The sequence below is a fragment of the Charadrius vociferus genome, unplaced genomic scaffold (genome assembly GCF_000708025.1).
Source record: "Charadrius vociferus isolate BGI_N301 unplaced genomic scaffold, ASM70802v2 scaffold30, whole genome shotgun sequence".
Taxonomy (NCBI): domain Eukaryota; kingdom Metazoa; phylum Chordata; class Aves; order Charadriiformes; family Charadriidae; genus Charadrius; species Charadrius vociferus.
The window spans coordinates 1,043,968-1,057,923 of NW_009646636.1; the positions used below are offsets into that span (position 1 = coordinate 1,043,968).

The following is a 13,956-nucleotide window of genomic DNA, read 5'->3' on the forward strand; positions in this document are numbered from 1 at the left end:
GAAATAAGAACGAAGAGAGTTTATCATGGAGCTATCAGTAATGTTAGAATGGCTTGCTTATTTCAGTTCCAGAAACCATTTTGGAAACTGTATTTAAAAGCTGCCAAGATGATAGATAAATAAAATTAAATCAAGTCCTTAGATGAAGCTCAATGCAATAGTCAAGGAAGAGCTGTCTGTCTGGTATCTCTCATTCTCATGTTTGGGGAATGAGGTAAAGAAGGGGAGCAGAGACCATAAACATGGCAAGCTTGCATGCGCTCCCTAGGTAGCCTCTCCTTTTACCACTGCAGATTAGAGGACACTGGGTTAGATGGGTCACTGACAAGAAATGCCAGTAGAACATTTCTTATCACTGAGAATTCAGATCAGAGTGGAAATTTATATTTTTAAACTGAAATAATGAGTTGTCAGGAAAATAACTGTTGGTTTCAACAGAACCAGGTTTTTGTCCTGTAGTTCTGGCTATCTGTGCATATAGATATAACATGCAACAAAGAAAACTAATCCTTTAAATGTATTACAATACCATGATTGTGCAGAACCGTATTGGAATTGACTGCCTTGTAAGCCTTAAATTTTGTAGCTCACATCTATGTACATCAGGTAATGAACACCAACTCCTTTAGCAAACATGCCATTCTTTTTCAAAATTCCTAGTTTTTCTATCCAGCATCTAAAAAAAAAAAAAACCTCACAGCAAGACTAATTAAGAAAAAGCCTAGATTTAGTAAAGAGGGAAAGGGGAAATTATGTTGTTTTGTTTTGTTTTTTAAACATGTGCACCCAATTAATATCCCTAAATTATGCTGTTTGTGCTTTTGTAGATGTTCTGCAATGCTGACCTATGGGACTCAGAGGTGCAAAGGGCCCAGCTGCCAGAGTCTTACTTCCTACACTCATCTACTGTACGCAAACTTTTTAACTAAATCATTTTTAATATCTGAAGTGAGACAGAGAGCAGGCAGTGTTTTGGTGTTGACATACACTGAACAGTAACTTGAATTAACATTTAACCTTTAACGTACAGTAAATTAATACTTTCACTACTAGACTGGTCTTTATTACTATACTACATCTATAGGTAAAAGCAGCTTACCTGAATAACATGTTTCAGCTTGTCAATAATTTGACTTATTACAGGATCTGTTCCCTTCACTTTTACTTCTGGATTTGCAGATTGAGCTTTGATTCCACTGCCAACCACACGATGAGTATAGCTAGTTTAATACACAAACACACACATAAAAATTGTTTAGTAAGTTTTTCTGCTCTCAGAGAGTCATCTTCTAGTTCGTATTAACTCTCATGGCATCAACATTCCACTTTAATGAGATGCATTGATTTTGTGCACATAATATAATTACTACAATCCACACAGTTGTATTATTTTTTATAACTTTATTTTTACTACAAACTTTAACAAGAAAGGAGTTATCCACATTTTGAAGCAGCAAACATTCAGTCTTATGTGTGTTTCTTTGTGTCTGCAAAGACTGTCCTTCATTTTGGTTTTGCCAAATACAAACTACACAGTGAATGCCTAACCACATGACATTTCAGGTTTTCAAAAAAAACTCTAGATTCTACACGCACTGTATGTTCAGAACTACACCTGAAGTTTCCTAGTCTTTTTGTGAATGCACATGCTGAATATTTATTGCAGGACAACAGTCAAATTGTGCATAAATTACTTAGCATTACATAACTGATATAAGTACGGAGTAGGCCAAAATTTACTTAATAGATAGATATGTAAAAAAGAAGCAACAGAAACCAGATATGTGCTTATTCAAGAAAGAACTGCTGGAGAAAGCAGAACATTGTTTCTAATATATCAAAACTCAAAGTACAGAGACTAAAATTAACCACCTAGCAGAATTCTGTGGCTTATTAAGATGCAATTCTTCATTCAACTTCCCATGTTATATGTAATACTCAAATACAGCAAAAAAACACCGAATACCTTCTCATCACAGATACTGTACATTATGCAAATACCCTCCATATGTTAGATTTTGTCTGCATGCTCTACAAGAGGATAGCTCTATATATCTCTGTCTCAAAAATATTTTGCCAGCTGTTACATTGTAAGAAAAAGAAAGAAAAGAACCCTATCAGGAATGGAGTAAAGAAATGCCTAATTCCTGCCTATTAGATCTGCACATGAGCATAGACATCACAGCACATCCAAATTTTGCAGAATCTGCTTTATGAAAAAAAAAAAAATTGCAGGTCCTTTTAGCTCTGCAGAAAATCTTCCATGTATGCTAAACAATGAGCATTGTTTATTAAAGCAAGTCATTCACATAACAACAATGTCTTGCCTTTGATATTTGCTTAAATATCACCTTAAGTGAGATTGAGGATATTCCAAAGGAAGTGTACACAGACCCAGATAACATTCCTAAAATGACATTGGTCATGCTCATAGATATAAATTAACCCTGTCATACAAAATGACACTACGTTTTCCGTAGGTCCCAGAGAGCACAATTTACCTTATGTATGCGTGATAAAAATCAGTAGCTCCTTTAGGCATTACAAGAAAATACTTTTTGGACTACAAGTTCTGCAAAATGTTTCAAAAGTGAATGAATTCTCAGGCTCAGCAAAATTTTCCCCGGCTTTCAAGGTGTTAAGAGCCAGCAGTCTTTCATCACTGAAGTCCCTTAAGGCATTTGATTTCAAACAGTAACTACTAAAATTCTAGACCTTCTACATACAGCTCTGCATGTGTTATTTATGGCTAGTGTGCTCTCTATTTCTTTACATGCAACCAAGTCCACTGTAAGCAGATATGATATCAAATTTGAATTCAATTACTTATAAACATATCACAGTGATGATCCCCTATGATTAGTCACAAGTCAAAGATTCCAGCTTTATTCAGTCTTCATTTGAGAAAATAGTGGGCTATATTCAATGTTCAGGACACGCTGTATCAGTTAAAGGTAAATACTAAAAATAATAAGCTCATTACTAAAAGACATTATGGAACCCTTTACTGATTCACGAGCCATACTATTACTTGGAATAGATGTTAATGCACAGTCAGGACAGCAAGGCGTAATGTACTTAATGTAGTACACTGGAACATGGTAGTTGAATGAGTTTAAAAATATCTTCGTAGCACTATTGAACACATTGAATATATAAATGGTGCACATTCTTCACAAAGTGGTATTTCGGTTTATAGCAGACAGCTTTTTGTTCTGTCCTGTAGTGATGGGGCCTTTTGCCATTCTGCAGTGATGCAGTAAAGCTTTTTGTAGGTATGAGCACAAAATCTGCAGCCTGCCTGCTAGACTTAAGGGAACATTTAACACAACAATTTGAGTAGGGTCAACAAATCTTCTCGTAGCTTCTAAGAACATAAAACACCCCCAAACCTAAAAACCTTCTCCACTGTTTTTCTCAAAAATCCTTCTTCAACGGCCATTTTTCTAAATCAAAATAGATAATTCAATATGGAATTCCTTCCTTCCTTCCTCTTTCCAGCTGAACAACACTGCACTCACCAGGTGGACAACTGGCTTAATGCAACACAGCAATTTCTTTTCATACTATAACACTATTTAAAAAAAAAAAATAAAGGTTATGGCTGTCCTTTCTAAACAATGCTGCCGTTTTCTGTTTCACAGCTCGCAAAACCTATGTTCTCGCTTTCTGTCACTCAGAATTCTTCAATTAACACCTTTTTTCAAACCCAACTATTACACATTTGCCTGTGAACTGCATAACTACAGGAAAAAGAATACCCTTTTTCTTTTTTAAATTTAATTGACCATACTCATTTCTTTAATCATGCAGGAAGAAATAAACCATACAGAAGTTGAGACTTGCCTAGGTTACATTTTTATTAATTAAGCTCATCTGGGATTTATCTGGCAATGACTCATTCAAGGCTGACCATCATTTCTTTTTCAGCTATTTCCACAATGAAATCCACACCCTTGCATAGCTGGTATTTATCGTAGGACTAACTCCCTTCTTTCACTTGAGGGAAAGTTGCTGGGAAAGTAATACTGTCTTGTGAGTGGACCAGATATTAAAAGTTTCAATTGTGTTCCCCAACCTCTTTAGAGATGTCATCCTCTAAATTCCTCTTCAGCTGTGGTTCATAAGGAATAATTGGATTTACTTACCAGTAAAAAGTGTAAGCACTTAATTTTGGTTCTCTCTTTCCCGCTCCTAGTCATTCTGTTATAGTCATTCTTTTCATATTCTCTGAAAGGCAAAATACGTATCTGCTCCCCAGGTAGAGGAGCTCTATTATCTAATATTAAAATTTCTTTCTATGCAATGATTGATTCTCCTTTTTTACATAAAAATTTTTTCTTATTTACACATTTTCAACATTGTCAAACCTGGGGGGCCCAATGGCTCTGCCATTTTGGGTTCAAATCTTCAAGTTATCCCAGAAACATGTCAAAAATCCATTTGAATGTTCTCTCAGTTCTCATGACTGAGCCAATTCTTATACAAAGTCCAGATATTCTTACCCAATAACACTGCCTATAGCAAATTTCACTTAACCTTCACTTACTTCTTTTGCCACTTTGGTGAGAAAAAGCATCTCTGCGCAGAAAGCAGATGTATAGTATGAGTAGGCATGCTCTAGTCTAGAAATATCCCTGTCCATTCTTCTGCCTGCCCTTTCAGCTTTGTAAAGGAACTGTAAGTATGGTAAGCATTTTCTTCTTTTACAGTCACTACCAGGCTACTTTTTCTTCCTTGCAGGAAGGAAGTCCACTCAGTCACTTACTTGTCAAAGAACCTGCTCACATTAGTTACCCCAATTGCATCCCTGCTGACTGCTCAGAGGTGAGGTTTTCTTTTTCCAGTTGAGAGTGAGCAAGGGTAAGACGCTGAAGCAGAGGTGACGTGCATCGAAGCAATGGCAAAGCAGCACACTAGTGCTTGATAATACCACAACTTTAAGTCTATTAGCACTGAGCAACTATTAGATTATCAGGTACTGGTAGTAACAACCTCCATATTACTTGTCCTTGCTTGCTCTGAGCTGTTTAGCACCTTTCTTTCTACCTCTTTTATCACTCCTGACCTTTCTCTCATCGGCAGCCAATGTGACCCTTTCCAGGGCTGACAGAAGTGAATTTGTGTTTCCCCCTGCTTCCCACTGCCTATGGGCTTCCTCACCCTTCACGTTCCCAAGCAGAACAGACGTTCCAACGTTCCCAAGCAGAACAGACCACCTCTCCACCTCAAACCTTCACAAATGCCCTGGCTGCCCACAGCGCAGTTCAAACCCAGTTCTGTGGCAAATGACACATTTCAGCTCATCCTCCTGATATTATTTTTTCTGTTATAGGCCCCAGCAGACCCCAAATAACACACAAGATTACATCCATAGAGAAAACTTTGGGTCCAGGACTGGTACAATCACTACTCATTTCAAAGGCTTCTGGTTTATCCTCAGGTCTTCTAGATGTTTACCACATTCCCCAGCTTAACTCTTAAAGGAGTCGCTGCTTCTCTCTCTCTCATTCTAAATCCTTATGCTTTTGAAGTGCTGGGTTATTCAAGCTTTGTAAAGTTTTTACTCTTTCAAGAGTTTTTAATTTTATATTCAGGGAGAATCCAATCTTAAAATGAATCCTCCAGGTTCTGGATGCCAATTTTCACTCAGGAACAAGCCTTATAAATCATCATATATGGAAAATAAAGAGGTAAAAATTAAGATTCATTTGGATGGAATAAAACAAATTGAATCCCATTTGGAACAGGACAATGGTTTCCCCCAAATTTATTGGGTTTGCATGGCAATGTTTTGGGGTTTTTTTGGGGGGGAGAGGGGGGGGGCGAAGGGAAGGCTGTAGGGGGGGCTTCTGTGAGAAGCTGTTAAAAGCTTCCCCTATGTCAGATAGACAGGCCAGCATGCTCCAAGATGGACTTGCTGTTGGCCAAAGCTGAGCTCATCAGTGACAGTGGTAGCGCCTCTGGGGTAACATATTTAAGAAGGGCAAAAAACTGATGCACAACAGCAGCTGGAGAAGAAGAGTTGATAATATGAGAGAAAGAGCTCTGCAGACACCAAGGTGAGTGAAGAAGGAGGGGGAAGAGGTGCTCCAGGTGCCAGAGCAGAGATTCCCTTGCAGCCCGAGGTGAAGACCACAGTGACACAAGCTGTCCCCCTGCAGCCCATGGATGTTAATGGTGGAGCAAATCTACCTGCAGCCTGTGGAGGAACTCACGCCAGAGCAGGTGGATGGTCCAAAGGAGACCATGACCCTGTGCAGAGCCCATGCTGGAGCAGGCTCCTGGCAGGACCTGTGGACCCATGGAGAGAGAAGCCCATGCTGGAGCAGGTTTGCTGGGAGGACTTGTGATTCCATGAGGGACCCACACTGGAGCAGTCTGCTCCTGAAGGACTGCACCCTGTGGAAAGGACTCACACTAAAGCATTTCATGAAGAACTGCAGCCTGTGGGAAGGACCCACATTGTAGAAGTCTGTGGGGGATTGTCTCCCATGGCGGGGACCCTATGCTGGAGCAGGGAAAGAGAGTGAGGAGGAAGGAGCGGCAGAAACAACATGTGATGAACTGATCACAACCCCGATTCCCTATCGCCCTGCGCTGCTCAGGGAGAGGAGGTAGGGAGCCCAGGAAGAAGGGAGAGGTGAGGGGAAGGTGCTTTAATATTTGGTTTTATTTCTCATTACCCTACTCTCATTTGATTGGTAAGAAATTAAATTAATTCCCCAAGTCAACTGTTTTGCCCATGATGGTAAATGCTGAGTGTCCTTATCTCGACCCATGAGCCTTTTCTTATTTTTCTCCCCCTGTCCAGTTGAGGAGGGGGGTGATAGAATGGCTTGGTGGGCACCTGGCATCCAGCCAGGGTCAACCCATCACACCAAATTTGGCAATACTTTGTGTACCAGTTTAAAACACAAATGTTGAAAAACATTTTTATGTGATGTGGCACTGCTAAATGATGGTGGTCCCGGCATAGAATTCCCAAAGATGAATACACTCAACATACTGAAGTAAATAAATGCATGTTTACATTTTTTCCTGTTATTGGAAATCCTAACCCATATTAAATTTGCTTTCACTGCAAGGTGATATGGCTTTGATCAACTGACATTAAAAACTATGATTTAACTTTGACTCTTTTGTAATTACAGGCTTTGACAAGTCACAGGGCAGGCTGAAATCCCTTTTTCTTTCTTCAGGTGTATAATAAGGCATTGACAAAGCCTTACAAAGTATTGCTTCATTGATTCTTATCAAGTAAGATTATGTAAGTCAATCTCTTTTTGTTTAATCTACCCTTGCTGCTTGAAATGATATCTTTTGCATACAAAAATTATAAACTTACTTATATGTTGTTGGTTTATTTTCCACATATCATTGTGTTTAACTAACAAATGTCTATAAATCTAACATCTCCAAACATTCTAATGTGAACTAAATGATCTGTCAGAGCTGAATGGTCTATTGGGAATCTGAGTGTGGCACACAAATCTTCATGCCTGTAGACTTACATTTACATGCAAAATATGTTTCCCTTTAGTTGGGGGAAAAATATAAAAATCTCATAGTCTTGGTTTGAGGCACTTCATTCATTATAAAGTTTTAATACAACATTAATCACTGTTTCTTTTACTCCTAATGTACAAGTAAAGGAAAAAACATTTTAAGGATCCCCACAGAGGTAGCCTGACTTGATCAAGTGTTGCTCAGATTTGAATCCTAAAGAAAAAAGAAAAAAAAAAAGACAAATTTCTTGCTAGAGAAGTAATAGACCCACCATCTGTGCTCATTTCTGTACAAGCATGGTAATGTATCACATCACTTTAATAGGCAGACTTGGTCCCCAAGTACTATTCATTTTCATCAACACTAGGGAAAAAAAACAAGCACCAATATATTTGTATTCTATAAACATGTTTTAAAGTGATGAATAACAAGGTGCACATTTTCTGAGCTCGATATATGAATATTCATATAAATTTCCTATTGCTGTCAACTGGAATACATTTGGCGTGTTTTACATCGGATTGTATCTATATCTCTGTTAAAAGAGAAGATCATGCTCTATTGGTTGTCACTGATTTCTTGGTACACGCAGTTGGATAAGCTATTAGAAGTAATGAATATATTAACTCTTATAAGAATCAGAACTCTTGGACATGGTGCTTAAGGCAAATCTACCTCTATATCCCTCCAACACAAGTAATCTATATTATATTGTGATGACAGTAAATACTGATACATCATATTTATTGTCAAGAACTGATCATGATTTTCCATTCCTTCACACTAACTTTGTAGAGTAGAGAATAGATTAAAAAAAAGGAATAAATGCTAAAAATGGGTCTGAGCCATAAAGTTTTGATCTAGATCCAAACTTCTCCAGACTTCAACTCCTAGTGCTAGCAGTGTTTTGCTTCAGACCTTCAGAATTCTTTAAATTTGCTGCTCTTTATCTCTGCTATTACTGCAGTATGAAGAGAACACAAATTCTTTGTTAGTAACAGATTTGTTTCAAGTAAAGCCAACCTGATTTAGTACAGCCTTTCATACAGGTAGTAAAGAGGTTTTAAGAAACCAGTTATCTAACTACAAAAAGAAGAAACATAAATTATGGAAATAAACAGAGAAAAATTTCAGTTGAAAGAAAAGATTTGTTTCAGTGCTTTCAAACAGAAGTTCCTGCAGTTTGTGAAAGTGGAACTGTGGTATACAGATGTGGATTAGAACCAGAACTCAAGCAGAAACAAAAATACATTACAGTTCAGAGCTTCACCCGAACTAATATCTGTAAATAGTACAATCATTTCAGTTGAATTTCATTGTAACTAATAGTTAAAATGCCTACACGTAGAACTGGGCAACTGGACCTACTAGGAACAGGTACTGGTGAGCTTGCTAAGTGTTTCAAGACCCTAGCCTCAGCTTGAATAGTCAAGAGTTTCGATAGGTGGTAAGGATGGCTATGATTCAAACCCGCAGTCCAGACAGCCCATTGCACGTCAGCCCTCAACATCCATTTCCAGATACACGTTCTGGAATTCTGGATGCTTTTTTTTTCAAATCTGTGACTTTTTTTGGTTGGTTTGATTGGTCTGTTTTGCCCAGTTAAAACCTGAAGTTAAACACTGAAGCAAGGAGCAGGGTTTTCAAATGTGGTCACAGAGGCACAAGAGTGTGGCTTCTGGGACCATGGCATAGCCCTGCTGTTGAAGAGCACAAGTAAAATGAGGGCACGCACCCCGCAGACTTACAGTAAGTCTGAGGGACATACAGACAGTGCGATAATTCACGAGAGATGGGAAGCAGATACATCGGTAAAGGGAAATTAGGAGGGAGACACAGTTAAGATAGACTTGTTTCTTATAATCTGCCACCAATGACAGGTTTGCAGTGGAACTGCACACCACCGAACACCATGGTTTCTTATTGTCTTTTTAGTGAAAATGATCCCTTTAAATGAAAATAAATTAATTCGGAGCCACTACAGACTTGAAATTTTCTTTCATCACAGATCAGACTATCAGAGAACTCAGGAAGTCTCTATGTAAATTTCTAGAAAATTATGTTTCTACATGCCCTCATAGTCCCAGGAATTTCTGCAGACAAAAGTGTCACAGGTGAAAATAGTCACCACCTCCAGTTACTGGCAAAAAAAAATTAAGATCAATAACAGTTTGCAATAATAAAACTCATTTATACAGACAAGCAGGTTAGAATTGTACTCTTCCTGATGATGCTAAATATAAGAAGCAAAAAACAGAGGGATTAACTTTGACTTTCCTATTGTCAGGTTCACTAGGACATGAAGCAAGCAAATCTAGAAAAAAATCTAGAAAAAGAAGAACTGAGGATACTGAGTGGGATTTAAACTTGCTGCTTCTTCCACTGCTTGGAAGAAGTGATGTTGAGCTTCTTTTAGACACTTGGACCATGTTCCAAGTGGAAGACTGAAGTAACAAAAGGTGTACAATCACAGCAAATGCTATTCTCCAGAACAACCCTAAGTTTCTTGTCAGCCAAGCCTCTCCCAAAAAACCTGGTGACATCCTGCACTTCAGCAAATTTAGCTGTTCACCCCCATCCTGATCTCTCTTTGTCAGCTAATGCAATCACCTTCTACCATCACCTTCTTGGGCTTTTCAGTGCTTGGCTCAATTGAATTCATCAAGAGCTACGCAGGAATCTCTACGTTAAGTTGTGAAGTTACAGGGTTGTGATATTGAGACAACTGCTCTGGTTATGAAGGGCTTAATCACTGGGACACATTGCCTTACCTCTGAAATACTCATGTGTATCAGGTAGTCAGAATGCTGTAGGAGGTTCAGGTGGTTCATAGCTGCTGCAGCTGTACAGACAGCTGCCTGACAAAACTTATTCTTGTTGTCATTATGCAGCAATAGGATTCTCATGTCCATTTGCAATATTTCATCTCAAATGAAATCTTAACTGATAGCATTACTGTAATCTCCATGAAAGCAAGAAGACAACGACCACTAACTCTGCATCTGGTAACAATGGAGAAGTCTCTCCATTGACTTAATTTTCTGCACTTGAAGCTAATTTGGTGTAAATGAAGCAATGCTGACTTCCATCAGGTGACTGAAATAAAGACTGAAATCCTAGGGAAATAGTTTGAAACTAGGTATTTATTTCCTGTGGTTTCTCTGGGAAGCTCCAGACAGAGAGAAGGCAATATACAAGAGACGAAATAACTTAATTTTAATAATAATCTATTTATTTATTGTATTTGCTCTCCTGTATTCATCTCCTTTAACTGGGATTGATACAGTAACAAAGATACAACTTTTGGAATATGTTCCTCTTTCACAAACTGGGTTTTCTTGTTTGTGTGTTCTAGTTTGGAAAAGTAGGCATTCATGTACTGGCATTGCTAAAGGATTTGTTTTGTTCAGTTCTCATGTTAATTGAGTTCTAAATTACTTCACAGATTAGGCTGCTGGCACTTACAAGTTACAAGCAAGCACCTGTATTTACACAGTCTCACTGTGTTTAAGAATGGTAAATGGTAAGATAGCACACTGTGCCTACTACATTTTGTTTTATTTCAAACTTGGGGTATGATTTTTTAATAGCTCCTTCTCAGCTTGCTTGCTTTATGATTGCTGATAATTGCTGTTTTACACCTGCTGTTGCTAGCATCTTCATCACTGCTGGACGTTTCAAAATTCTGGGTAACTGTTAATTGAGAAATTAACAATTATCTGAATACTAGTAAAAAGTAAACAAGTGCTACCACAAATGAGTAAGAGTGTTCAGTGGTGTAAATTTTAATTAACAAATTTGAAATAATCAAAGAATCACTGCAATCATAAAAAAAAAACCACTTAGAACTTGGACAAGTATTTTGGCTAGCTTTTTTTCTAGTCTTACACAGTTCTTTAAGAGTAAATATTGCAAAGTTAGCATCAGAAAGCTCATAAAAAATATTTTCCACCTAGTTACCAGAGACAGTATTTGTAATAATTCTACAACAGATTCCATTTGTCCTAGACATTTTCCATATTTTAATTAATCAACATTTATTTCAAAAGAAAATAAAATATCTTCGAATTTTTCAATGAGAATTTGGCTTTAGATCTGTAACTTTGTATATATTTGAAAAAAACTGATTACGTATACACTTGTTAAATTTACAGAAAATATTAAGTGTGGAAAACAACTGAGTAAATGTTATGCTATTTGTGCTTCAGCCAAAAATATGTTCCTGTATTCATTTAGGCTCAAACATGTCTGATAAAAGATATGTATTTAGGTTTTGATCATTGGCCAGACTTGCCTTGTTAAAGCAATAACGTGCTGTAGGTGACCCTGCTCTGGCAGGAGGGTTGGACTAGATGATCTCCAGAGGTCCCTTCCAACCCTAACAATTCTGTGAATTCTGTGAAAAAAATACTAGGTCAGCCTTTGGGCTTTTCTACCTTTGAAAACGAAGTGACATGTCTTTGGAAAACTCCTTTTTAAATAGATATTTTATTAAAAACTTGCTTATTTGGAACTAGATTCGTGGGAATAAGACAAATCACACTAAAGCATGTGATAAACTAACTACTACAGAGCCTTTCAGAATATCTCTTTGAATGAGTTCCCAAGTGTGACCCAAGCCTTCGTTATTTTGTACAGCACAAAATCTATCATTGCAATAATTTCCATGATGTTCTAATCCTACAGTTGCTCTTCCAAAACTCAAAAATACCCCAACAATCCGTCATGATCTTAATTTGAACACCAAAATTTTGGAGAGGATTTTATATAGAGTGGTTGGAAGCCAGTTCATCATAGTTTTGATGTTAGCTGTGTCTACCAAAAATAAGTTCTTAATAACCAATAAGAAGTGCTAATGGAATAATTAGACATCCCAAAAGACTTCCAAAAGCACCGGCTTCTCTTCAGTTGCTATGCGTGGAACATGTATTTAGAAGGATTTTTTTGCTAAGCATCTGAAATTTGGTACAGGATGCCTGTTAAGTAAGACTACCCTTTTTGCAAAGAATACAACTTCTACTGAAGTGAAAACTACCGAAGCTAAATTTTCTCCTTCAGAAGGAATCCTATAATCTACACACTGAAAATTATTTTTTTGAAGCTTTCTTCTAGCACAGCAAATAAACCAGAAAATGTTTAGGGAAAAACAGGAGGAGCTAGAGATGTGTGCACGCCTCCAAGGCTATGATCTCATTGGCATCGTAGAAACATGGTGGGATGACTCCTACAACTGGAGTGTTGACCTGGCAGGCTACAGGCTCTTCAAGAGAGTCAGGCAAGGGAAACAAGGAGGCAGTGTTGCCTTATATGTCAACGACCAGCTGGAATGCATGTAGCTCAGCCTAGGGATGGATAAAGAGCCAACTGAGAGCCTATGGGTCAGGATTAAAGGGAAACTGGGAGCAGGGGACATTACAGTGGGGGTCTGCTACAGACCACCTGACCAAGAAGACTGAGCAGCCGAAGCCCTCTATAGACAGATAGGGGCAGCATCACATTCACAGACCCTGGTCCTCATGGGCGACTTCAATCACCCCAACATCTGTTGGAAGGGTAACTAAGCCAGGCATAGGCAATCCAGGAGGTTCTTGGATTGCATTGACAACAACTTCCTTTTCCAAGTGCTTGAGGAGCCAGCAAGAGGAGGAGTTATGATGGACCTTGTTCTTACCAACAAGGAGGAGCTGGTAGACAGTGTCAAACTCAAGGATAGCCTGGGCTGTAGTGACCATGAAATGGTCAAGTTCAAGATCCTCGAGGCAGCAAGGAAGGTGTGCAGCAAGCTGACCACCCTGGACTTTGGGAAAGCTGACTTTGGCCTCTTGAAGAATCTGCTTGGTATGGTGCCATGGGATGAAGCGCTGGAGGGAAGAAGGGCCCAAGACAGTTGGTTAATATTCAAGGATCACCTCCTCCAAGCTCAGGAGCGATGCATCCCTACAAAGAGGAAGGCAGGCAGAAAAGCCAGGAGGCCTGCATGGTTGAACAAGGAGCTCCTGGACATGACCAAAAGCAAAAAGGAGGCCTATAGAGAATGGAAATAGGGGCGGGTAGCCTGGGAGGAACACAGAGGAACTGTTTGAGCAGCCAGGGGTCAGGTTAGACAAGCTAAAGCCCAGATAGAACTAAATCTGGCCAGGGACATTAAGACAAACAAAAAATCCTTCTTTAAGTATATCAGCAAGAAAAGAAAGACTAGGGAAGATGTGGGCCCTCTCTGGAAGGAAACACAAGAACTGGTTACCCGCGACAGAGACAGAGCCGAGGTACTCAATGAGCTCTTTGCTTCAGTCTTCACTGGCAAGGACTGCAGCCGCACTGGCCATGATGCAGAATGCAAAGGCGGGGATTAGGAAAATGGAGAATTGCCCACAGGTGAACATCAAGTGCGAGACCACCTGAGGAACCTGAAGGTGCACAAGTACATGGGACCTGATGAGATACATC

At 38.8% G+C, this 13,956-nt stretch overlaps 1 protein-coding gene across 1 annotated transcript in view; it reads right to left on the minus strand.

The window, feature by feature from the left end:
* The window catches only part of LOC104289900 (glypican-5-like), a 740,829-nt gene that overhangs the window by 494,402 nt on the left and 232,471 nt on the right, over window positions 1-13,956 (minus strand). Inside the window, exon 6 of the mRNA XM_009888931.1 lies at window positions 1,100-1,220. Coding sequence (XP_009887233.1) covers window positions 1,100-1,220 — 121 coding nt within the window. The remainder of the gene's footprint in view (window positions 1-1,099; window positions 1,221-13,956) is intronic.